Raw genomic sequence first — 19,574 nt, 5'->3', positions numbered from 1 at the left:
CCAGCCAGCCGCTAGCTGCCGTGGTACTTAAGTGGGTGGTGCTTTGGTGGGGCACATACGCGGCACATGGAAACTGTAGGTACTCGGTACCTGGAGCTGGCTCAGGGATCTGATGGCTTGCGTTGGGTGCGGCAAGAGGTGGGGTAGCTTGTTCGGACGCAAAGTGCGGGAGTGGACGATGCGGTGCGGACAGAAGTTTTTTGTTTCGTCCGCCGATGATACATGCTGGATATGGATTCTGAAGATGGAAGTGCTTGCGAGATTAGTTTTGTGGTGTTTGGGCGGATTTGCGTGGAAGGTCATGGTTTGTTGTTCGATGCTCTGCTGGATGACTTGTCTTGCTTTGGTCTTCTGCAGCACCAACACTGTAAAGTCAGCCACAGGGACCGCTCGAGTTATTTCTGGGCTTCATGTTGATGACCTTTCGGGCTTCAGAGCTGTACGAGAATTCTGAGTCTCTTCGGTAAAACTGCTGCTAGATTGTCAGGTGATGAGACAGGTGAATGATGGCGCGTCTAATTCGTGTCAAGGGTTTCATCTTTGACCTTGTTTAGACACGTCGAAGACGCACCGCGCGCGTCGGATCTTTCTTTCGCCTCGCGCTTCGACTGATACTTCCCGTACGCCGCTTCCTCGCCGAATCCTTCCTTTACTTCTTTCGACTCCCTCCGCATTCTCCTCCTCTCCACCGACCTCCCTTCATCGTTTCCTTCCCTCCTTCCAAAATTGTGCTCGCGCTTCTCCATTAGCTCCCGATCTATAATGCCAGCGCTCAAGTCTGAATGTGGAGTTTGCAGCACTCCGGACAATCTCCTTCGTTGCGGCGGTTGCAAGGTGGTCTTTTACTGCGGCCGGGAGCACCAGGCAGACGACAGACCACGGCACAAAAGGCCATGCAGCGAGATTTCAAAAAACCGACAAAAGCTGGAGCGCTCCGAAACCAAGCTTCGAGCCAAACCGTCTGATGCGTTCTCCACACAGCCAATCTTCGAAGACGGAGTTGGTCACTTCTGGGGAATTCTCGAGACACGCGACTACATGCGGGGCAAGATGCGCTTTCGTCAACTCTCTCGTCCACGCCAAAACGCCCGAAGCCTCTTCTCTCGCATTGGAACACGCGATGGACATGCTTCGGCTGTGCCGCAACGATAATTTTGGCATGCGGTGGCTTGTCCCTTCCCTACTTTTGCGCCTAGGGAAAGAGCAGGAGTGCTACGATTTCAGTCTGTGGTAGGTCACGATGGGTAAGGACGGTAGCTATGATTGGGGAGACACCAGTCTTCCCCATCTGAACATCAAGGACGCCGATATCTTTGAGCCGGTTGACGTCTTTTGCGGGAAGGACACAATTTTCTTCACCTTCGACATGCTGCTCCTCAAGATCAAGCTTCTCCTGGATCTCAAAACGCTGCAGCGCTCGCCGAACAACATCGATGAAATCGCAACCACCATTGTTCAGAGCAGGAAGGAAGAACTACGCGCCATCGGTCTCCAGTCTTTAATTGACAGGGCATAATCCCAAGTTCAGCAGCTCTACTCATCCTTGAAAAAGTCGAATGCAAACCTCTGGCCTGTCTTTTTGGACCCTGAGCCTCATTTGGCTGCATCACCGGAATATTTCTCCTCTGGATCCCTGGAAGAGGCACAGATCGCCCTCCAAAATTCCTACCAGGTGTGGGACGACACACAGGATGCTGTCGACATGGTTCGGAGCTTGGTTGCGCAGGATCCAGACTTCCACTCGATCCAGTAGGCTCGGGGATGGGCTATTGAGCACATGAGGCTGCTCGAAATCCAGGCGCAATGCAGAAAAAAAAGGGCGTTGTATATTTGAGCGGATGGTGTTACCGCCAGTCGACGATGACTTGGGAAGGCTACAAAACGCTACTGACTCCCGGAAGCAATTGCTCGAGAATCAAATCAAATTGCAAATCACCAGGATCCACCGGTCGATCCACTTACGGAACCGGAACTTCTGGAACGCTTTTATTCGATCGGTCCGTTTCACAAATGTCGACATTGACCCCCAATGGCAGGATGGGTCTTTGAAAGAGGCTCACTTTGTACTTCAAAAGACTCATAAAGCATGGACTGTGATTCCCGAGGCCAACGCAATGATCACTGAATACGCTCGCCGCGAACGGCATAACCTTATAGGTAAAGGAGGCATGTGGCAGACAGACATGCCGAGCTACATCCGAGCCGAAGAACATGAATCTGTGAATTGTTTACGTCGTTCAAAATCACGCCTGAGGTCTTGACCTCGTCATGTTCCGATCAAATGGATATCCACTCGCCTCCATTTGTCGCTCCAATGTGAACAGATCAAGGTCTGCAGCCCGGAACTGCATGAATCCATGAGACTATGACACAGAAGCAGGCGGTGTGACGAGCGACTCAGAGACCACATCCAACTCTCATGCGGACAACAATGGCGAAGACCCAATTTTCGATTGCCATGGCAACGGTGGATCATCTTTTCGTTTGAATGGTAAATACTGCGAAACTGATCACGATGTGAATTTCGATTCAGAACCCTGAAACTAAAGCTGTCCACTCGCAATACCAGTTGAAAACCTATCCAAGTCTTCCAAAGATGGGGACTTACGAATCCTATAACTCGGCATGGAAGCAGGCCTCTGATTTGCTGTTGACGAGTCTGAATGACGAAGCGGGGACGCACCATATGGTACCGTATATCCTTCTGCGACTCGGCGAAGACCAAAGCAACTGCGACTTCATCAAGTGGATTACTGAGAACCCAAAGAACGAACTCCAGGCGCCGAATTTACCGAGCCACTCAATCTGATTGAACGTCATGCCACCATCTTCGGAAAAGTCAACATCATGCTGCTCAAGGTCAAGTTTCTCCAGGACCTCAGGATGCTCCGGGACTCTTCTGGCCATCATCCCTGCCTTAAGGGGACGCTTGTATCAAAACGATTCAAAGACTTGCCTGCCGTAGAGCTGGAGAAGCTCATCAATATCATTGATCTCCAGGCCAAATAGCTCCACGAGATCATCCGCGGGGAACGCCCATCCGTTTGGTCTATTTTCATGACAGCAGGGTTTTCTCCAAAGACTGACTTCTATTCGCTCGAACTGGGTCTCGCTCCCAAGAGCAGCGAGATTTCGCGAACATCTACAGGCATTGGACTGCAGTACCTGGTGCTGTCGCGATTGTTCGAGACTTGACACTACCGGAATAATGCTCTGCTGAGCTGAAGGGGAAGTGGCAAGCAGAAGAACGCGGCCCTTGTTCTCCTATTCTTCAAGTGAAGAGGAGGCGACATGTGGAGGAGAGCAACCTTTCTCCTCTCCCGTTGTTGAGACTACATGATTGAGTTGATATTGCCGAGAAGTAACGGACGTCTTTTCTCACGAGACCTTAAATCTTGTGCGAGTCGAGGACTTCACTATTGATCACGATGTACGGCATCACAAAACAGGTTTAAGTCATGGGTTGTGCTTATGACTACAACCAGGACAATGCGAACTCCACACTCATGTCGACCGGGGAGCAGACTAAATGCCTCTAGCCCCTGAAGCTCTTCCCAACATGGACATGCCCTACTGCTGCGAATATTCCTGTATCCTTAGAGCCAAGCAAGAAGCATGGCCACCACGTCCAAATTTGATGAAGGCTCACAATCTTCTGCTGCAAGCCTGCGCGTCTGCCAAAGCCTGGATCGCGTAACATCTTTGGAACGTGATGTATCTGTACAATACACAGCATGAGACACCACTCCAACATATGAGGAGTCCAAGAAGGAGAACCAAGCAGCATCGAAGTACGTACTCATCCACGCGTTCTCTCGACACACAGAAAAGCATCCGGCCCCAAATCATCTCCACCAAACCCGCGAAAGCAAGCAACTCTGGAACCCTCCGCCCGCCATGTCTCAAGGAAAATACCGCAGAGCCAGTAGCAAAGGAACAAAAAAAGCCCGATAGACATGTGCTTGCGACCACAAAAATACCAACCACCTACAACCTCCCCCTGGGCATCTCTGAAACAGAGCTCCAGCACGCGCCGACAGCCATTTGCGCGCCTCCCGTGCCGCCAACGCCTCCGCATAGGGTGGCTTCGTCTGCGGACGGATGAGGAGCCGTCCACGCGATCAAGGTCGCCGCTTTGAGGCACGCGAAGAACGCCGGGAGATGCGCAGGAAAAGAACCTCCTGCGCCTCCCGGCGCGCGGGCGTTTTCGCCATTCATGCAATCACCTGGTCAGTGCTGCGCGTGATGATGGGGGCGACTGGCTGATGGGCTTCTTCTGGTGTGCTGAGCAGAAGCTGGCTGCTAGATGGGCCTGTTGGCTGGCTGGCTGGCTGGCTGGGGGTGCAATGGATGTCGAGTGCAGAAAGCAGCGGCAAAGCCGCGTAGTTGTGAGGAGTGGATGAGGTTGAGGGTGCGGGCATGACGACTATTCGCGACTACAGTTGCACTTTTGCAGGCGAGAGACGCGTACGACTTGGATTCTCTTCCGACTGGCGAGAAGAATCCATTTGGCTAGGGGTTGACGGCGTAGAATCGATCTACGCGTCGAGTCATAGCAGCAAGACTGCGAGGGAGGTTCACTGGTTGCAGTCATGTCAATCTGACTTTCCTTACCACCTACCTATGTGCCTACCTGCCTGTCTGCTTACTTCCCCCTCACTCCCCTCGACTCATCACGCTCAGTCGACCCACCATCCAGCCAGCGAGCACTAGCAGCAGCACTCTTCAGCCTCCCCGCACTACCACCACCACCACCAAGCGGACACAAAGCTGAAACCATCCGCATCACGCGTGCCAGCGCCGCCTTCTCACCACCGCGACGCCCCCTCCTCCCCTCCCCGGGCGGCGGCTTCCGCTCCCATGGCCGTGGAAGCCAGCGTCAGGTCAGGGTCACTTACCACCTACCTACGCAGCGCGGTAGCCGCGTCACGAGTCTCCTGGTGGTGCGTCGTCAGCCGCTTGAGACTTTGCGTAATGCTGATGAGCGATCGAGGCCTCAGACTCGAGCTTCGCGCCTCATTCTTCCACTGCGGGCGCCCGGGCTGCTGCTGCGGCGGTGACGGATTGCTTCTGCCAGAGTTCAGAGGAGCAGCGAAGATGGATAGGCGTCGGTGATGGAGGAGGAGGAGGAGGAGGACGAGGCGTTGGAGTGGGCGCGAGCCAACGGCCGAGGAGGAGCGCGGAGATGATGACGGTGACGATGAGGGAGTGAGGGGCGTGATGATGGATGGACAGGCAGGCAAGGAAGTAGAGGGGCAAAGCTAGCTGATGTAGGTGAGTGAGTCGAGTGAAGTTCTCCCCTCCGCTGACAATACCACGCACGCCACCTCTCCCGTATCCTCTTTCTCCTCATACTCCTCCTACTCCTCACTCACTCATTCTCCCACCTCGTCCGGAGAAGCGTCAGCCGTCCAACCCTCCATCCAGTGCAGCAAGCGAGCAGCGAGCAGCGAGCGAGCCAGATCGAGCGCACCGGATGAACCCACGCTGTATCCTAAACTCTAATCGACCCGGCACGGCGGGCGGCGCGCGTGTGGCATGGACTGGCCCGGCCGAGAGCCCAGCCTATCCGCCGCGCGCATCAGGCAGGGGAGAAGCGAGAGCGAGAGGGGAAAGGCAGGGAAGGGCAGGACAGGACAGGGCAGGGCAGGGAAGGACAGGACAGGACAGGGCAGGGAAGGACAGAATAAGACATGGCGGACGGACAGCCGCCGCGTACGTACGCAGGGTACGGACGGGGGGGGGGGGGGGGGGGGGGGGGAGGCTAGGTGGATGGATGGCTGAGTGCCCTGCCCTGCCCTGCCTAGACAACTTCATGCAGCAGGCAGGTAGGCAGACAGACAGTAAACCTAAACGTACATACGCAGGTATGTGGGATTGTGCAATACATACGCCGCCAGCTTGCCAGCATGTCTGTGAGTATTGTGCCAGCAGGGCGCACACCACGGGGCCCCGGGGGTGGCAGTGCGGTGCGGTGCGGTGCAGTACGGTACGCAGCGCAGTACAGCACAGCACAGCGGCGACACAGACACAGGGAGAGAGGGCAGGCATGGACAAGCCCATCTGCAGCTATCCGTCCCGTATACCGTGCGGCTGCTTGCGTTGCGTTGCGTTCGTGCGTGCGTGAAGAGGGGTTGCTGCTGCCGTCGTCTCCATCTTTCTGCCTACCTGCCTGCGTGGCTTCTTCGTCTACTTCTTCGTTGCAGGCCACAGCCGCCGTCCTCGAACGTCGTCACTGTAGACTAGAATAGCTGGTGGTGTGCGCATGAGGCTTGCCCCGGGACGTGGGGTCGTACAAGGCATGCGTGTGGCGAGTCTTTATGCGTGGAATGTTTCCTTCCCCTTTTCGTCATCATCGTTAGTGGACCGCAGTTCAATCATGACTGTAAGGAAGATGACTGACGATGTGAATTTTTGGTGGTGGAAAAGTGGGGATAAGTGGTGAAGTGAAGAAGAAGAAGAAGTGTTAGGTAGGTAGGTCTGACATGAGCAAGAGAGAAGACCACAATAAGAAGACAGAACCCATCATCCATGAGGCTCCTGACACCAGACGCCTGGCTCGTATTCCAGAGTTTCCTGGTGCCGTCGAACCCCCAAGAGCGGACCCAAAGAGAACATGTGCAAGGAAAAAAGCCAGAACCCCCTAAATAAGAAATGTCAATTTTTTTTGTGGTTCTCCCCACCATAAAACCGGCCCGCATGCGCGCTCCCTCCAGGCATGTATGGGATCCTCGCACCAGGCGCTGAGGCGAGGACCGGCCCCTGCCCATCTAATGCAATACATGCATGCAACAATCGACGTCGTCTTGAGCAGCATCAATCACACCTCGCGCTTGATGCCCCCTTTTCCACTGCCACCCGCCGCTGGCGCCGCCTCGCTCGATCCATCCGCACCACCGCCAGCAGCCAGCTCACCATTGAGGATCTCGACCAGCTTGCGCACCCGCTCCCCGTCGCGACCCCTCAGGGGGCTGCCCGCACCACCACCGCCGCCGCCGCCGCCGCCTTGCTGCCTCGCCTCGACGACGCTTCCGATGACGCGCCGCAGCGCCGCCGCCTTGCCCTCGCCGTCCAGGTCGGCGAAGCCCTCGCCACCGACGTATGGTTCCTTGAGCAGCGCGTCGTCGTCGAGTGGCGACATGGAGCCCGCCTCGTCCGCCTCGTCCGATGTCAGGAGGTGAATCACTCGGCGCAGCTTCTCGTAGGCGGTGCTAAGCTCAGCGTGCGATGTTTCGAGCTTGGTGTATTTGTCCGAGAGCATGGTGAGTTGTGCTTCCAGGTCGCGGGCATGCTTTTCTTTGCGTTCGCGGAATGCACGTTGGGCGGCTCGATTTTGAGCCCGTCGGCGCTGCCAGGCGTGTCAGTACAGAGCCGTGGTAGGCAGGTGAATAGTGGGCGGAGCGACTCACTCCGCTTGTTGTATGCGTTCTCTCAGTTGGAACGACACCGTTCACACTCCAAGTTGCTTGCTGGCCGTAATTTTGTTGCGTTTGGACAGGCCCCTGCTGGAATGCCTGATGTTCGTGCGGGAAATTCGTATAATTTAGCTCCATGCTGCTGCTGCGGCGAGGACTGAAGCATGAACTCGTAGTCTCATCGGCAGAGCCGAATTCGCTCGGGGTTATTGGTAGATTGGGCTGATATGCGACGTTGCCGTGAAATGGCGAGAGTGGATTTTGAAAGTACTGCTGCTGGTACTGTTGTGATTGTGCAGGCGGAACATTGGGCGTCGGGACGTCAAAGGTTGTTGATGTCTTTTTCTTGGTAAGTTGAGATGCAGAATCAAAGGCAGCGAATCGGACGATACGAAAGAAGAGGCAAGCGATGAACCACTGGCAGAAGAAAGACGTACTGGCGAGGCGCTAAGACTGGGGACGCTAGCAGCGTCGGGGGTGTAATCGTAGGCACCCCTAGATGGAGCTGGGTAGTACTCTTGCTGAGGTATCCAATACTCGAGCCGTTGGCCCTCCATATCCTCGGACGAACAGCGAGAAGCTAGTGGGAGTGGTTTGCAGAGACCAGGCTGACGCTGCCCCTCTCAGGAACTTATGGCTAAAGATTGTTGCAAGGCTGTTGGAGGTGCGGGCCAGAACGTTGGTCGAACAGGTCTCAGGCGGGCTTCCCAAAATGGCTTTGATCAGTGTTGTTCTCAGAGGTGGTGTGTCGTCAGGAACCGCGCACGAGGGACCGAAGTAAACTTAAATGATCCCACATGGCTACGCGTCGAGGCTCGGAATCACCCTGAGGGCGGTATGAAATTCATAGGGCTTGGTCTCCACACAACTTGGCAAAGTTTCCGGAGCGAAGGATATTCAGAGGCACTCCACCAGCGGGGGTGCTCAAGCGGCGAGCCGAGCGGCGTAGATGGGCGTGGGAATGCGGGCTAAACTCCAGCGCCACGCAGTTGGAAGCTCCGCTCGAGACCCGTGTACTGCTACTGCCGCTGTGTGCTGGCGCAGAGGTTACCTGAGCAGGGGACAGTGGTTGCACTACGAGGCATATGATGAGGGCGAGTGGAGAGGTGATTGGATTCCAAAGCCACACGGCTGCGGCCCGCTCATGGAGACGTCAACGTGGGTTCAAAGGGCACGAGCTTCGCTCGCTCGGCAAGTCTAAACGTCCCACGATGAGAAAACTGTCAGCCTTGCAGGATGATCGACTTCTTCAGGGCTTGCCCTGTTGGGCATGTCGCTGGCCAAGACAGGCTGTCGCCAGAGGGCTCTTCCTCGGCCAACGCCAATAGGGCAATGGGCCCATGTCAGCACCCATTACCAACTGATACGTGCCTGAATTGGGGCGCTCTTCAGTCAATGTCATCCATGCATGGCCATTCTCGACGGAGGAAGCTTGATCTGGTAGGGCTGAAAGTGAGATGGCGCTCCAAGCCGACGGTGGCACCCGCACAGGCGTGTAGCTGTACCTAAGCAGAGGCAGTTGCTGGTTGGTGGCTTTGGCATGGGACGTTGAGGTTCTGCTCCAAAAGGCTGACACAATGTAACATTGCTTCCATCCAGAGCCTGAATAGGGCAAATTGCATTGCGCGGTCCACTCCTTCAATGATATCAAAGCAGGTTCCGAGCGCGGGGTCAAGAATCTGGACATAAGCCAGCTGAGCGGTGCTCGGAAATTCGTTCAAGTCTTGTTTTTCTCCCTAAGGAGGATCCATCGATTTCACGGGCTTGGACTTGGCCGCGAGAGGTGCTGTGCACAACAGGCCGTCTGATCATCGATGGTGAAATCACCTCGCACCCTGGTCAACGACTCCCATGGGCCTGCACCGGGCTTTGAGTCGGCGTTCTGCCCTGGTCTGCAGCAACATCCGGCATTCAGGCGTTTTCATTCGCTGTGAGAAGTTTTGGCGTGCCAGGACCCTCGACTTTGGCGAGGGGAAAGCTGTCATGTGGTAGTGAGCAGCCGCTGCCTCGCCTGCATGCAGACGGCCTTTAGCGACGCGGAATACAACCAAAGGCAGTTCCTGTAGCCTATCTCGGTCGCACCAGCAGCGCGGAGAACGCGCTCCGACCTGCCTTTGCTCGTATTGCCAGACTTGGACGCTCGTTGGAGAAAATTTCAGGATATGATGCTCTTGAAGCTGGATTCATCTTGAAATATCTCAACTTTGATACCATATCAACGGAATGATGTGTTCGGCAGTTGCTGACCCCATTGTCGTCTTTGAATTGGCAAATCGGCGAACAAACGCACAATGAGTAGCACAGTTGTAGCGTACTCTTTGCCAGGCTGAGGTGGAGAGGAGATGCCCATTCACAACCTTGGCATGATGCGTCTGATAGGCAAGGATCCCGTAGGACAGCCACTAGTCTGCAAATAGACACCTGTGGTCACTGAATGGGGCCGACCGGTTGCCCGGCTGGGCTTCCCGTTGCGAGCATGTGCCGTCCGCCATGGGGCGCGTTTTGATCGTCCGCCGTGAAGCAATCGCACATCGGAATCCACGCGGCGGCAATGCGTAACATATCATGACGCCTCCAACGCCCAAGTCTCGAGACTTGCGCTGTCCTGAAATTGGAATCATGTTGGTTTGAATTCATTGGCCGCACAAGAGGAGAGCTCGGCTTGGTGTTGGGCGGGGGAAGCGAGGTCGACTTGGTCCAATGCTTCAGCTCGCGGCGCCGAAACCAAAAATCGATTGGCATCCTCGCTGAGAAGTAGCTAATCAGTACAGACCCTTGACGAGTTCTGCAACCTTGTCGTAAAGCGGCCCCTTCTCTTGGCGCGTTGCCCTCTGGACGATGATTGGGAGCTGATCCTCGCCGACGTTGTACTCCCTCAGGCTTGTCTTTAAGCCAACAATTTCCACCGACTCCAGAATCGCGTCCCCCACCGCCGTGGCGTCCAATTGATCATTCCCGGTCCTTGCAAGGCCAACAAACGGCGCCATCCTCGCGATCTGCGCAGCAGCTTCGGGTTCTTGAGCCTTGAGCTTGATGACATGTCCAAGGGTCAAACAAGAAGTGATGCCATGCGGGATCGAATATGGACTTCCAAGAGCATAGCCCAGCGCGTGCGACAAGCCCTATCCTCCCTTGACGTTGGTCCCAAGGAATCCTAGACTGCCAAAAGCAGAAAGCTGCAGTTGAGTAATGACTTTTTCGTTTTTGGGGTCTGTTCTGTACTTGGGCAAATTGATAAACAGGCTGGATGCAGCTGACAGACACATTTGTCTCGCAGGGACTTCTGTTGCGGTTGGATGGAACATCAGTTCCATGGCGTGGTCTAATGCACGAAATCCAGTCGAGAGCCAAAGCTTTGGAGGCGTTTCCAAGGCAAATTTTGAATCATAGACGATGACTGTTGGCTGTTGGAAGGCTGGCAGGAGCTTTCAGATGTTTTCTTACCGTGAGGAACCAGCTCGGAATGTCCAATGCTTGTCTTGACGCCATCCTCTTGCGTCAAGCCAGCTTTGAACATGCATTCGGCAGCGCTCAGAGTGGTTGGAATGGTTATGTGGTAGAGGTACTTGCCAACGCGTTCATGCACCTTGTAAGAAATGGCTTTGGCTGTATCGATAGGACTTCCGCCTCCAATGGACACCAATGTGTCAACGTCGGGATCCTTCAGAATCACGTCAGTCGCTTCGTTGAGCTGGGCAGTTGGCGCATGTTGCTTGATGTTGGCAAAGGTTCCCGCATGTTTTTGGCCGAGCAGGGCTTCCACCTGCTTGACCAATTGCGTCTTGGTAGCGAGGGAAGAACCAGTAATGATGAAGACCCTGGTAGAGTCTTTCGGAAGCGACTCTATCAGATGCTTGTCAACCGACCCTGGTCCGTACCAGAGCTTCTCGAGATTATTTGGCCTCCATAGGCCAGAGAGCGGATTCGTGGTAGCATCGACCAATTTGGACTTGTGTCTGACTGAACTGAAGTGACGCGATGCAGCTGTCAGTTATGTTTGGAGGTTGGTTTCAATCCCTTTCGACTCACTTGATTGTCGCCTGTGACGTCAGAGATGCCGAGAAGTTGCCGTGAGGTTCCAGTTGTCGCAGGAAGGAGAGGGGTCGAAATGACGTAACGACTCTGGCGGTGATACGTCTTGGGCGAAGAAGGGTTGATGATAGGCGATGCATGGTTTATGAACCTCTGGTTTTGGATGCGGAGCAGGGCTCATGGCCACCCACATTACAAAGCATCGGATATATGGAGCTGACTGAGTGAGGTCTTGCCACGGATCGCAAATCGACCTGGCGTGCCGCTTGACGGCTAATGTACCGCAGTTCCATTGACCTGCCGAATGCTAAATCAGAAGACTCTCAAGATGCAAACCGACCATCTTTATGCTTGACCGATTTCAGTAATGACCTGCCGCAGGTTTGCAAGGTCGTGAGCGAAACGCCCCAGGAACAGTCCATCGACTCCATCCGCGAGCTTTGCAAATGTTCCTGGACCAGCACTCCCACCATAGAGAATCCTTGTTGTGCCCTTTCTCCCAGCTGCCATCTTCCTCAGTTCCTTTGTCACATTGACGACGTGGTCTGCGTTCGCTGGCTCTGCTGCGCCAATTGCCCAGACTGGCTCGTAGGCTAGTATGACCTCTGCGTCATCAGGGACAGCCGCCAACACAGACAGTACCTGCGGACGGCATTCTTCAATGGCTGCCCCAACAGCGGCCGATGCGATGGCGCTGTGCGTCTTCTCGCCCACACACACCAGTGGTATCAGGCCGTGTTGTACGGCGGCCCTGACCTTTTTTGCAACCTGCTCGTCCGTCTCACCGAATATCCGCCTCCTTTCAGCATGTCCCAGTTCCACGATCTTGACGCCAGCCTGCTGTAGCACCAACGGTGATACTTCGCCTGTGTATGGCCCAGTCGACTCCCAAAAGGCATCCTGCGCACCAAGCAGTACCGATGTGTTTTCCAAGAGGCGACGACACTCGAGGAGGGAGACAAAGTCGGGAATGACGAACAGGTCGACGTCGTTGGCTTGGGCGTGGGATGAGATGTCTGCGACGCCTTGGACGTACGAGCGGGTGCGGACCAGGTCGAAGTACATCTTGAGACTTGTGCCGACGAGACGGCGTGGGCGCAGTGCGGCGGACATGGCGAGAATGGGATGGGGAGAGATGTCTGGACGAGGACAACTCGTCGACTCGACGACGTATGTGAAGCGCTGGTGTCAAAGCTGTCTGGGATGGTCAAGTGAGGGGCCCCGCGTGGGCGGTGGGATGCCTCTTTGGGCAAGCCGAGGCGCAGCGAGCGATGTCGGGCGATTGATGCTGGCGCTGCATGACGGCAAGTTAAATGGACCGGCGCGCTATAGGACAGACCCGTCGTCGGCGACTTGTAGATGGTGATGTCGGGTTCCCATGTCACGGCGGCTCGTTGCGGCCGCTGCGGGCACTTTTGTGTGGTGTGGTGGCCCCCACCGCCCGCTGCCTTTTACCAACATAACCATCCAACCACTTCGACTCCGATCCACGCTTGCTTTTCTCTCGACACTCGCTGCACCTCCTAGCGTCCTACATTCCGTGGTTTATGCCGCGCGAGCTCGTCGACCGTTGGGCCCGCGTTAGATATTTCGGATAGCAGGCAATTGGCCTGGTGGAGGACTGTTTGTTCGTTCCCAAGAGCTTGGTCTACGTATGCCCGTCCTTCATATTGTTCCCCCGACCATTGTCCCTCTCCTCTGCATGCCGCTAACACTCGCCTCAGTCTCTCCTCTGCTCCAGCTTTGCGCTTAGCTGGCCCTCGTGCTCCTCGCAAACATGCACATCTCTCAGAAATTGGCCGAAAACCACAAAAATGGCAAACCATCCTTCTCTTTCGAGTTTTTTCCGCCCAAGACCGCTCAGGGTGTCCAGAACCTCTACGACCGCATGGACCGCATGCACGGTCTGGGTCCGACCTTCATAGACATCACCTGGGGCGCTGGTGGCAGAAACTCGCACTTGACCTGCGAAATGGTCAAGGTGGCGCAGTCGGTCTACGGCCTGGAGACGTGCATGCACTTGACTTGCACTGACATGGAAAGGTCCAAGCTGGACGAGGCCTTGAAGCAAGCATACGCCGCTGGCTGCAAAAATATTCTCGCGCTCCGCGGAGACCCGCCAAGAGAACAGGAAAAGTGGGAGGCTACTGCTGGAGGCTTCAGATATGCAAAGGACTTGGTCAAGTACATCAGGGATCAATATGGCAATCACTTTGACATTGGCGTCGCCGGCTATTCCGAGGGCTGCGACGACAACGACGACCCAGACCTGCTCCTCGACCACCTCAAGGAGAAGGTGGACGCTGGAGGCACATTTATCGTGACTCAAATGTTCTACGACGTCGACATTTTCCTCGACTGGGTGCAAAAAGTGCGGGCCAAGGGCATCGACGTGCCCATCATCCCGGGCATCATGCCCATCCACACCTACGCGGCCTTTATGAGACGCGCCAACTGGACCAGGTGCCACATTCCTCCAGCCTGGCTCGAGGCGCTAGAGCCTGTCAAGAACGACGATGCCGAAGTCCGCGAGGTGGGTAAGAGCCTCATTTCACAAATGTGCCGGCGGTTGATTGAGGCGGGCATTTCGCACCTGCACTTGTAAGTGGCCAGCTAGTCGCTGCTAGACCTCTGCTAATTTTGTAGCTACACCATGAACCTTGCCCAATCAACGCGAATGGTGCTTGAGGATCTCGGCCTCACCCCGGATGTCCAGAGCCCCATCGAGAAGCCTCTCCCTTGGCGCCAGTCTTTGGCTCCCGGCCGGCGCGAGGAAAACGTGCGCCCCATCTTCTGGAGAAACCGCAACCGGTCATACGTTGTTCGCACTCAAGACTGGGACGAATTCCCGAACGGACGCTGGGGCGACTCGAGATCGCCGGCCTTTGGTGAATTGGACCAGTACGGCATTGGCCTAAGGGGTACCAACGAGCAAAACATTAAGCTCTGGGGCAGTCCCAAGTCTGTCCAGGACATTGCGGATGTATTTGTCAAGTATATGGAGCGCAAGTTGGACAGCCTGCCCTGGAGCGAGCAGCCCATTACGACCGAGGCCGACGAGCTCAAGGACGACTTGGTTGCGCTCAACAAGCGGGGTCTTTTGACCATCAACTCGCAGCCAGCCGTCAACGGTGCCAAGTCCTCTCATCCCATTTATGGATGGGGTCCGCGTAACGGCTACGTCTACCAAAAGGCATACCTCGAGGTGCTGGTCTCGCCAGAGCTCATTGCCGAACTCATCACTAGAGTCGAGCGTGACCCCGAAATGACTTACTACGCTGTCAACAAACATGGAGACTTGAAGACAAACGCGCCTCCAGATGGACCCAATGCCGTAACATGGGGTGTCTTCCCTGGCAAGGAGATTGTCCAACCAACCATTGTCGAGACCATCAGCTTCCTTGCCTGGAAGGACGAGTTTTATCGCCTGGGTGAGGACTGGGCCAAGTGCTTCCCTGCCGCGAGCCCCTCGAGACACTTGATTGCGACTCTGATGGACTCGTGGTACCTTGTAAATATCGGTAAGTGCAGCATGGCAGGGGAGAGGTGCACGGCTGATTTAGATTACAGTTCACAACGACTTCCACAACCCCAACGGCATCTTCCAGTTGTTTGAGGGCTTGCGAGCCCCCGACCTCGACAAGGAGATCGCCATCACGGGCGAAACCGGAGTCCTCAACGGCGACACCCAAAAGGCTGAAACCAACGGGTCAACCCGCTTGGCCGGCGCGACGACGAATGGCGAGTCAACCTCCGCCAAGACCAACGGCGTCGCCGCCGTGACCGTGGCCAACTAGGCCACAATCATATCATCATCGACGAACCTCACGAATTCAACACGTACAAGTCAGTCCATAAGAATAATGCGTTGCACACAGCGTCGGCGTTTTTGGGAGTTTTTTGACTTTTCAACAAAAAGACCAGCGTCGTGGGTAATGTCGGCGGAGCGAAGCCGGCCTGCGGCGGCGTGCAACGTGCGGCTACATGGTGGTAGCTGATTCAACACACAAACACACGATTATCTCTTTTACATACCCCCCAAACCAATTCAACACTATGGCATATACAAAACCCCGGGAAAGTAAAGGCGGGCAAGGCAAATGGTTCAACAAAACAACTGGACTTAGGCTTCCTTTTTTTCTTTTCCCCTTTTCATTCAAAACACAGAGAGAGAAAGAGACTTGGGGGATTTTGACTTCAACATCGGCGAATGGTAGGGAGATGGATGGATGGATGAATGGACGGCACAACTGATGGGACGTCTACTTCAACATGCATGACGGTATGCGGCACCTATGATTTTGGTTCTCTCTCCTCTTATTTTCGACAAGCAGACAGGCAGCTTCATTAGCTGCGGAAGCGAGACTTGAAGATCTTCAAATGACATGTCACGAGAAACTGTACTTGTTCCTGTCCCTCTCTCTCTTGGCGTCTAACGCCGTCGTTCGCGTCGGTGATTGAACCACGCACCCGGAAAGACCCTCACCCGCCCGCCCGCCCCCCCCCAAACCTAAACTTTGCAAATACAGTACGGCAGACCCTTGATCTACGGTACAGCAGTCCACCCGGTCGGTCCTCTTCCTCGCCTATCCCGAAATACCCCGAACCCAAGGAAAATAAGGGTTTGTCGCACGTGATTTTAGACGTTGAGTTGGAAAGGTTGCTTGACGCCGAAGCCGAAGTCGAAGCCGAAGCCGAAGCCGAAGCCATACGATGCCCACACACCGACTAACTAACTGACCAACTGACTGACCAACTAACCGAAAACCTCTAGCAACCCGTTGAATAACACCGATACCCCTTTCTGCTCCCCCCCCTCCCCCCCCCCCCCCCCCCCCCCACCGCTCCCTTAATCCCTCCTGCTAACACCCTCCCCAAACCCACTCCCCACCAAAATAAGCGGCTCGCGATTCGAATAGTTCTTGATATCAGGCAGCAACTGCGTCGGCGCCAACGCAAACGCCTCGTCCCACGCGGCCAGATCGCGGAATTCGAGGAGCGTCACCACGCTGTAGGGGCAGGGGTGGGCCGAGGGGGTGGGCGTGTGGAGTCTGATTTTGTGCGTTAGCTGGGGGAAAAATTGGGAGAGAGAAAGAGGGGGAGTTTTGGGGATGGATGGGTAAGGGACGGAGGGGGGGGCGCGGGGCGGGGAGGAAACGTGCTTGAAAGTGCGCCAACCCAGCATGCCCATTGGTGTCCATAGTTTTTCGGCTAGGGGCATGTGGGTGTTGGTGTAGTAGGAGTGGTTGAAGGTTGCGTCGGGGTCGGTGGGGTAGAGGACTGTTATTGTTACTGGAGAGGAGGAGGAGGACGACATGGGTTTTGGTTGTGGTGCGTGTTTGTTTGTGTGTTGGTTGATTGATAGGCAGGGAGGATGTGGACGGAGTGACAGGGCGATGAGGAGGCATGTATGGAGGTGTGCGAGGGTCGCGATGTGAGGCACTAACTACCTACATATCTGTTGCGCCCAATTGAACACGCTTTCTCTCCCTCTCTCTCTTGCCGAGCGTGGAGGAGGAGAGAAAAGCTTCGTGTTTCCTCCCGTCTTCCGCCAGCGCAGCGCAGCGCAGCGCAGCAGCTGGTCTTGGTATGTTCGCTGGACGCGCCTCCGTTTCGTATCTATGGAAGAGGTGGAAGGAAGAGGGCTGTGTGCAATTTACACTATAAGTGTACTACTTTTCAGTTTAGGGTTTGACGCGTGTCTCGTCCCGTCCACGCTGACAAGAGAAGACAACAACAGCAATTCGTATCGCCATCTGACGTACGCTCTCTCTGTATCTTTGTTTCGCTGTACATAGAGTCACTTCAGTTAAGGCACGCAATGAGCCTACCCTACCTTTGCCTTCCCATCCCATCTCCCCCTTCCAAGCCCCCCTCTTCCTACTCTTCTTTTTCTACTACTCCCTCACAACCCCCACTGTCCCGGAAAAGCGCTCGCCAATCAAAAACTGCGGAGTCTTGTTCGAAAAATTCGGTACATCAGGCACCAACTGCGTCACCGCCACCTCCCACGCTTCGTCCCACGCTTTCCTCGATGCAAACTCCAGGAGACACATGACCGTGTACGGCGACTGGCCTGCTTCGGCGGCTGTGGGACCAAGCGAGATTCTGGGAACGTGTGTTGGTGGACGGGGGCAAGGGGGGAAGGAGGATGGGAAGGGGAGGGGGAGGGGGGAAAGGGAGGGGAGAGTACCTGAGGGCGCGATAGCCGATTAGCCCGAGCGGCCGCCACACACGCTCGGCGAGCGGCATGTGTGTTTGTAGATAGTAGTCGTAGTTGAATGAGGCGTCGGAGACGTTTGGGTAGGTTATCATGACTGTGACTGGAGTCGTGGCGGAGGCCATGGTGGCGGGGTATGTCGGATGCGTTGTCTGATGTCGCTTTTGTATTGGGGGGAGGGGGGGGGGGGGGGGGGGGGGGGGGGGATTGACGGGCGGAAAGGGTCGCGAGAATGTTGGTGGTGCTGTACTGGCGTTGGTTTTGGACAGCAATTAGAAGAAGCAATGGGGCTTTCCGCGATGGTGGTGGGTATGGGCAAATGAAGCTTCCTGCCCGCGTCTATGGAGTTTATTCAACGCGGAAACCGGGAGCTTCCGCGTCGTCCCGAATGGAAGAGTTGAGTTGGGTCGGAATTTGACTTTTTCTTCGCTATCGCCATTAGTATCTAGACCTCATGGTCGTGACCAAGAATTGTCAGGGATATCGGGCTAGACGACTGTCACAGCGATGGGGCCGTGGTGGTGCTGTCGTTCTTGCCTCGCTCGTCTGCTGACTGAATTGATGTAAGTGATGGTTAGAGTCAGCGTTTACCTTTCACTCTCATACATGTGCTGGTGAACGGTGTCCCGCTAATTGGCCTGAGAGGGACCTAGAAGCAGATGATAGCTGGGCTACTGCTGAAAGAAACCCCATGGAATTGCTGGCAGTGGCGATCTTGTCCAGCAAGCGCCCTTGGCTTCTCTGGCATGTTCTCCACTCATCTATCTCGGAGCATGCGGCGTGGTCTTGGTGGTAGCAAGCCGATGTCATGGCTGCGTTGCTGGCCAGCCCACAAGCCTACTTGGGTATGTGTGTATGACAAATGGACAGACGGACAAACAAACGCAGTCGACGCCGTCAGATAGAGACAAGCCTAGTGCACGGCCGGCGCGACTGCCACGACGAACCGGTCTCGTTTGGACCGTCGGACAATTTGACGACAAAGAGAAATGATAAGGGTGTGGGATGTGTAGACAGGTTGAGGAAGGATGCGATTGTGAACTGGGCTACATTCATTGGTGTAAACCTGTTTGATCTAAGCGACCGTCTTCTTGCTGCATGGTGTGGTAATGAGGCCGGTTGGTTCCGCCAGGGTATTGACGGTCTTGGTGCTTTGCCACGGTATAGTCGACAAACTGGAGGGTATAGACTACAAGCATCAGCTTTCTGAAATAGGAAAATTCAGGGCTGCCATGTGTCGGCGCAGCAGCACAACTCTTGATATGATGTTGAGTGTTCGTATTCTCTCCTTGTACGCAGAGTGAGTGATAGCCATGAGGCGCGGCAGATTTTGGGTGCACCGCGTGCGACGCAACAAAAAGCTTCGCTGCATTGTTCTCTAGCTCGAGCAGCAGCGTCCATCGCATCGGGTCGGTCGGCATGCATGGCAAAGGAGTATTTTCATTTTGCAAGGCAGACACAGCGTCACGCTATCGGAGCGACCGACGACAACGACAATGGCAAAGGGGTAAAGGGCGGAGGAAAAGCGACCCAGAGTCTAAAAAGCAGCGTCTTGGTTTCACGTACGAGGTGAGATGGCGTCGCAGGCCGGCGGATGGTGGTGTTGACGGACTGGATGCGGCATGTCAGCTTTCCTTGTTGAAGCAGGGAACATGATGGTGCGAGAGCGAGTAGGGCAGAGACGACCGACGCATCATGTCAGCCTCTGATGCTATTTGAGAAGCATCGTATCGCGTGTGAGGTGCCATGTTGCAGTCTGAGGTGGTCGACGGCGTGTGCGAGCTGAATTGCAGGTTGGTGTTGACAGACAGATGCAAGCAATTAGGCGTGGATCAAGCTTAATTTCGACTGTCGGTCGGGCGCCGGGCCGGCCCTTTATTTCCTGCATGGTTTGTTGTAGGGACTTG

The 19,574-nt window shown here is 55.3% G+C and overlaps 9 protein-coding genes across 9 annotated transcripts; 3 read left to right on the top strand and 6 right to left on the bottom strand.

Annotated features, from left to right (window-relative positions):
• Positions 1 to 525: 525 nt before the first annotated feature.
• On the top strand, positions 526 to 1,276 carry IWZ02DRAFT_154705 (uncharacterized protein). Its single transcript, XM_066761978.1, has one exon. The coding sequence runs from the start codon at positions 763 to 765 to the stop codon at positions 1,150 to 1,152; it is 390 nt and encodes a 129-aa protein (XP_066617855.1). The 5' UTR covers positions 526 to 762; the 3' UTR covers positions 1,153 to 1,276.
• IWZ02DRAFT_495105 (uncharacterized protein) lies at positions 1,241 to 3,009 on the top strand (the record flags this gene model as incomplete). The annotated part of the gene is made up of 2 exons (XM_066770105.1): positions 1,241 to 1,487; positions 2,768 to 3,009. The coding sequence occupies 2 exons, from the start codon at positions 1,241 to 1,243 to the stop codon at positions 3,007 to 3,009; spliced, it is 489 nt and encodes a 162-aa protein (XP_066617854.1).
• Positions 3,010 to 5,795: 2,786 nt separating this feature from the next.
• On the bottom strand, positions 5,796 to 6,990 carry IWZ02DRAFT_465550 (uncharacterized protein). The gene is made up of 2 exons (XM_066768463.1): positions 6,404 to 6,990; positions 5,796 to 6,342 (listed from the first exon to the last, which is right to left on the bottom strand). Exons 1-2 carry the CDS (start codon positions 6,768 to 6,770, stop codon positions 6,233 to 6,235), a joined length of 477 nt encoding a protein of 158 aa, XP_066617853.1. The 5' UTR covers positions 6,771 to 6,990; the 3' UTR covers positions 5,796 to 6,232.
• On the bottom strand, positions 6,567 to 8,168 carry IWZ02DRAFT_154631 (uncharacterized protein). Its single transcript, XM_066761977.1, has 3 exons — positions 7,853 to 8,168; positions 7,410 to 7,754; positions 6,567 to 7,348 (listed from the first exon to the last, which is right to left on the bottom strand). The coding sequence occupies exons 1-3, from the start codon at positions 7,970 to 7,972 to the stop codon at positions 6,821 to 6,823; spliced, it is 993 nt and encodes a 330-aa protein (XP_066617852.1). The 5' UTR covers positions 7,973 to 8,168; the 3' UTR covers positions 6,567 to 6,820.
• A 2,009-nt stretch (positions 8,169 to 10,177) lies between these two features.
• Positions 10,178 to 11,587, bottom strand: IWZ02DRAFT_495103 (uncharacterized protein; the record flags this gene model as incomplete). Its single annotated transcript, XM_066770104.1, has 4 exons — positions 10,178 to 10,444; positions 10,553 to 10,812; positions 10,860 to 11,380; positions 11,445 to 11,587. The coding sequence occupies 4 exons, from the start codon at positions 11,585 to 11,587 to the stop codon at positions 10,178 to 10,180; spliced, it is 1,191 nt and encodes a 396-aa protein (XP_066617851.1).
• On the bottom strand, positions 11,395 to 12,560 carry IWZ02DRAFT_513029 (Triosephosphate isomerase; the record flags this gene model as incomplete). Its single annotated transcript, XM_066770571.1, has 1 exon — positions 11,395 to 12,560. The coding sequence occupies one exon, from the start codon at positions 12,558 to 12,560 to the stop codon at positions 11,793 to 11,795; it is 768 nt and encodes a 255-aa protein (XP_066617850.1). The 3' UTR covers positions 11,395 to 11,792.
• Positions 12,561 to 12,983: 423 nt separating this feature from the next.
• IWZ02DRAFT_154605 (methylenetetrahydrofolate reductase 2) lies at positions 12,984 to 15,338 on the top strand. The gene is made up of 4 exons (XM_066761976.1): positions 12,984 to 13,099; positions 13,172 to 14,048; positions 14,094 to 14,968; positions 15,018 to 15,338. The coding sequence occupies exons 2-4, from the start codon at positions 13,225 to 13,227 to the stop codon at positions 15,242 to 15,244; spliced, it is 1,926 nt and encodes a 641-aa protein (XP_066617849.1). The 5' UTR covers positions 12,984 to 13,099; positions 13,172 to 13,224; the 3' UTR covers positions 15,245 to 15,338.
• Positions 15,339 to 16,296: 958 nt separating this feature from the next.
• On the bottom strand, positions 16,297 to 16,764 carry IWZ02DRAFT_437677 (uncharacterized protein; the record flags this gene model as incomplete). Its single annotated transcript, XM_066766648.1, has 1 exon — positions 16,297 to 16,764. One exon carries the CDS (start codon positions 16,762 to 16,764, stop codon positions 16,297 to 16,299), a length of 468 nt encoding a protein of 155 aa, XP_066617848.1.
• Positions 16,765 to 17,294: 530 nt separating this feature from the next.
• IWZ02DRAFT_154581 (uncharacterized protein) lies at positions 17,295 to 17,842 on the bottom strand. The gene is made up of 2 exons (XM_066761975.1): positions 17,641 to 17,842; positions 17,295 to 17,555 (listed from the first exon to the last, which is right to left on the bottom strand). Exons 1-2 carry the CDS (start codon positions 17,790 to 17,792, stop codon positions 17,345 to 17,347), a joined length of 363 nt encoding a protein of 120 aa, XP_066617847.1. The 5' UTR covers positions 17,793 to 17,842; the 3' UTR covers positions 17,295 to 17,344.
• Between the last annotated feature and the right edge of the window lie 1,732 nt (positions 17,843 to 19,574).

Source organism: Phyllosticta citriasiana (genome assembly GCF_038021145.1).
Source record: "Phyllosticta citriasiana strain CBS 120426 chromosome Unknown IWZ02scaffold_21, whole genome shotgun sequence".
In the NCBI taxonomy this organism is placed as follows: Eukaryota; Fungi; Ascomycota; class Dothideomycetes; order Botryosphaeriales; family Phyllostictaceae; genus Phyllosticta; species Phyllosticta citriasiana.
This window is presented reverse-complemented; position numbering and strand designations above follow the sequence as displayed.

Excerpts from the sequence above, each read along its gene's own strand:
- IWZ02DRAFT_154705 (XM_066761978.1), top strand. The coding sequence starts at position 763 with ATGCCAGCGCTCAAGTCTGAATGTGGAGTTTGCAGCACTCCGGACAAT.
- IWZ02DRAFT_465550 (XM_066768463.1), bottom strand. The coding sequence starts at position 6,770 with ATGGGCAGGGGCCGGTCCTCGCCTCAGCGCCTGGTGCGAGGATCCCAT. Across the intron at positions 6,343-6,403 it reads CACCACCAAAAATTCACATC|GGGAAGGAAACATTCCACGC; the intron begins GTCAGTCATCTT and ends GATGACGAAAAG.
- IWZ02DRAFT_154631 (XM_066761977.1), bottom strand. The coding sequence starts at position 7,972 with ATGGAGGGCCAACGGCTCGAGTATTGGATACCTCAGCAAGAGTACTAC. Across the intron at positions 7,755-7,852 it reads CCAGTCTTAGCGCCTCGCCA|ACATCAACAACCTTTGACGT; the intron begins GTACGTCTTTCT and ends ACCAAGAAAAAG. Across the intron at positions 7,349-7,409 it reads GAACGCATACAACAAGCGGA|CGCCGACGGGCTCAAAATCG; the intron begins GTGAGTCGCTCC and ends CACGCCTGGCAG.
- IWZ02DRAFT_154605 (XM_066761976.1), top strand. The coding sequence starts at position 13,225 with ATGCACATCTCTCAGAAATTGGCCGAAAACCACAAAAATGGCAAACCA. Across the intron at positions 14,049-14,093 it reads GGCATTTCGCACCTGCACTT|CTACACCATGAACCTTGCCC; the intron begins GTAAGTGGCCAG and ends CTAATTTTGTAG. Across the intron at positions 14,969-15,017 it reads GTGGTACCTTGTAAATATCG|TTCACAACGACTTCCACAAC; the intron begins GTAAGTGCAGCA and ends TTTAGATTACAG.
- IWZ02DRAFT_154581 (XM_066761975.1), bottom strand. The coding sequence starts at position 17,792 with ATGGCCTCCGCCACGACTCCAGTCACAGTCATGATAACCTACCCAAAC. Across the intron at positions 17,556-17,640 it reads ATCGGCTATCGCGCCCTCAG|AATCTCGCTTGGTCCCACAG; the intron begins GTACTCTCCCCT and ends ACACGTTCCCAG.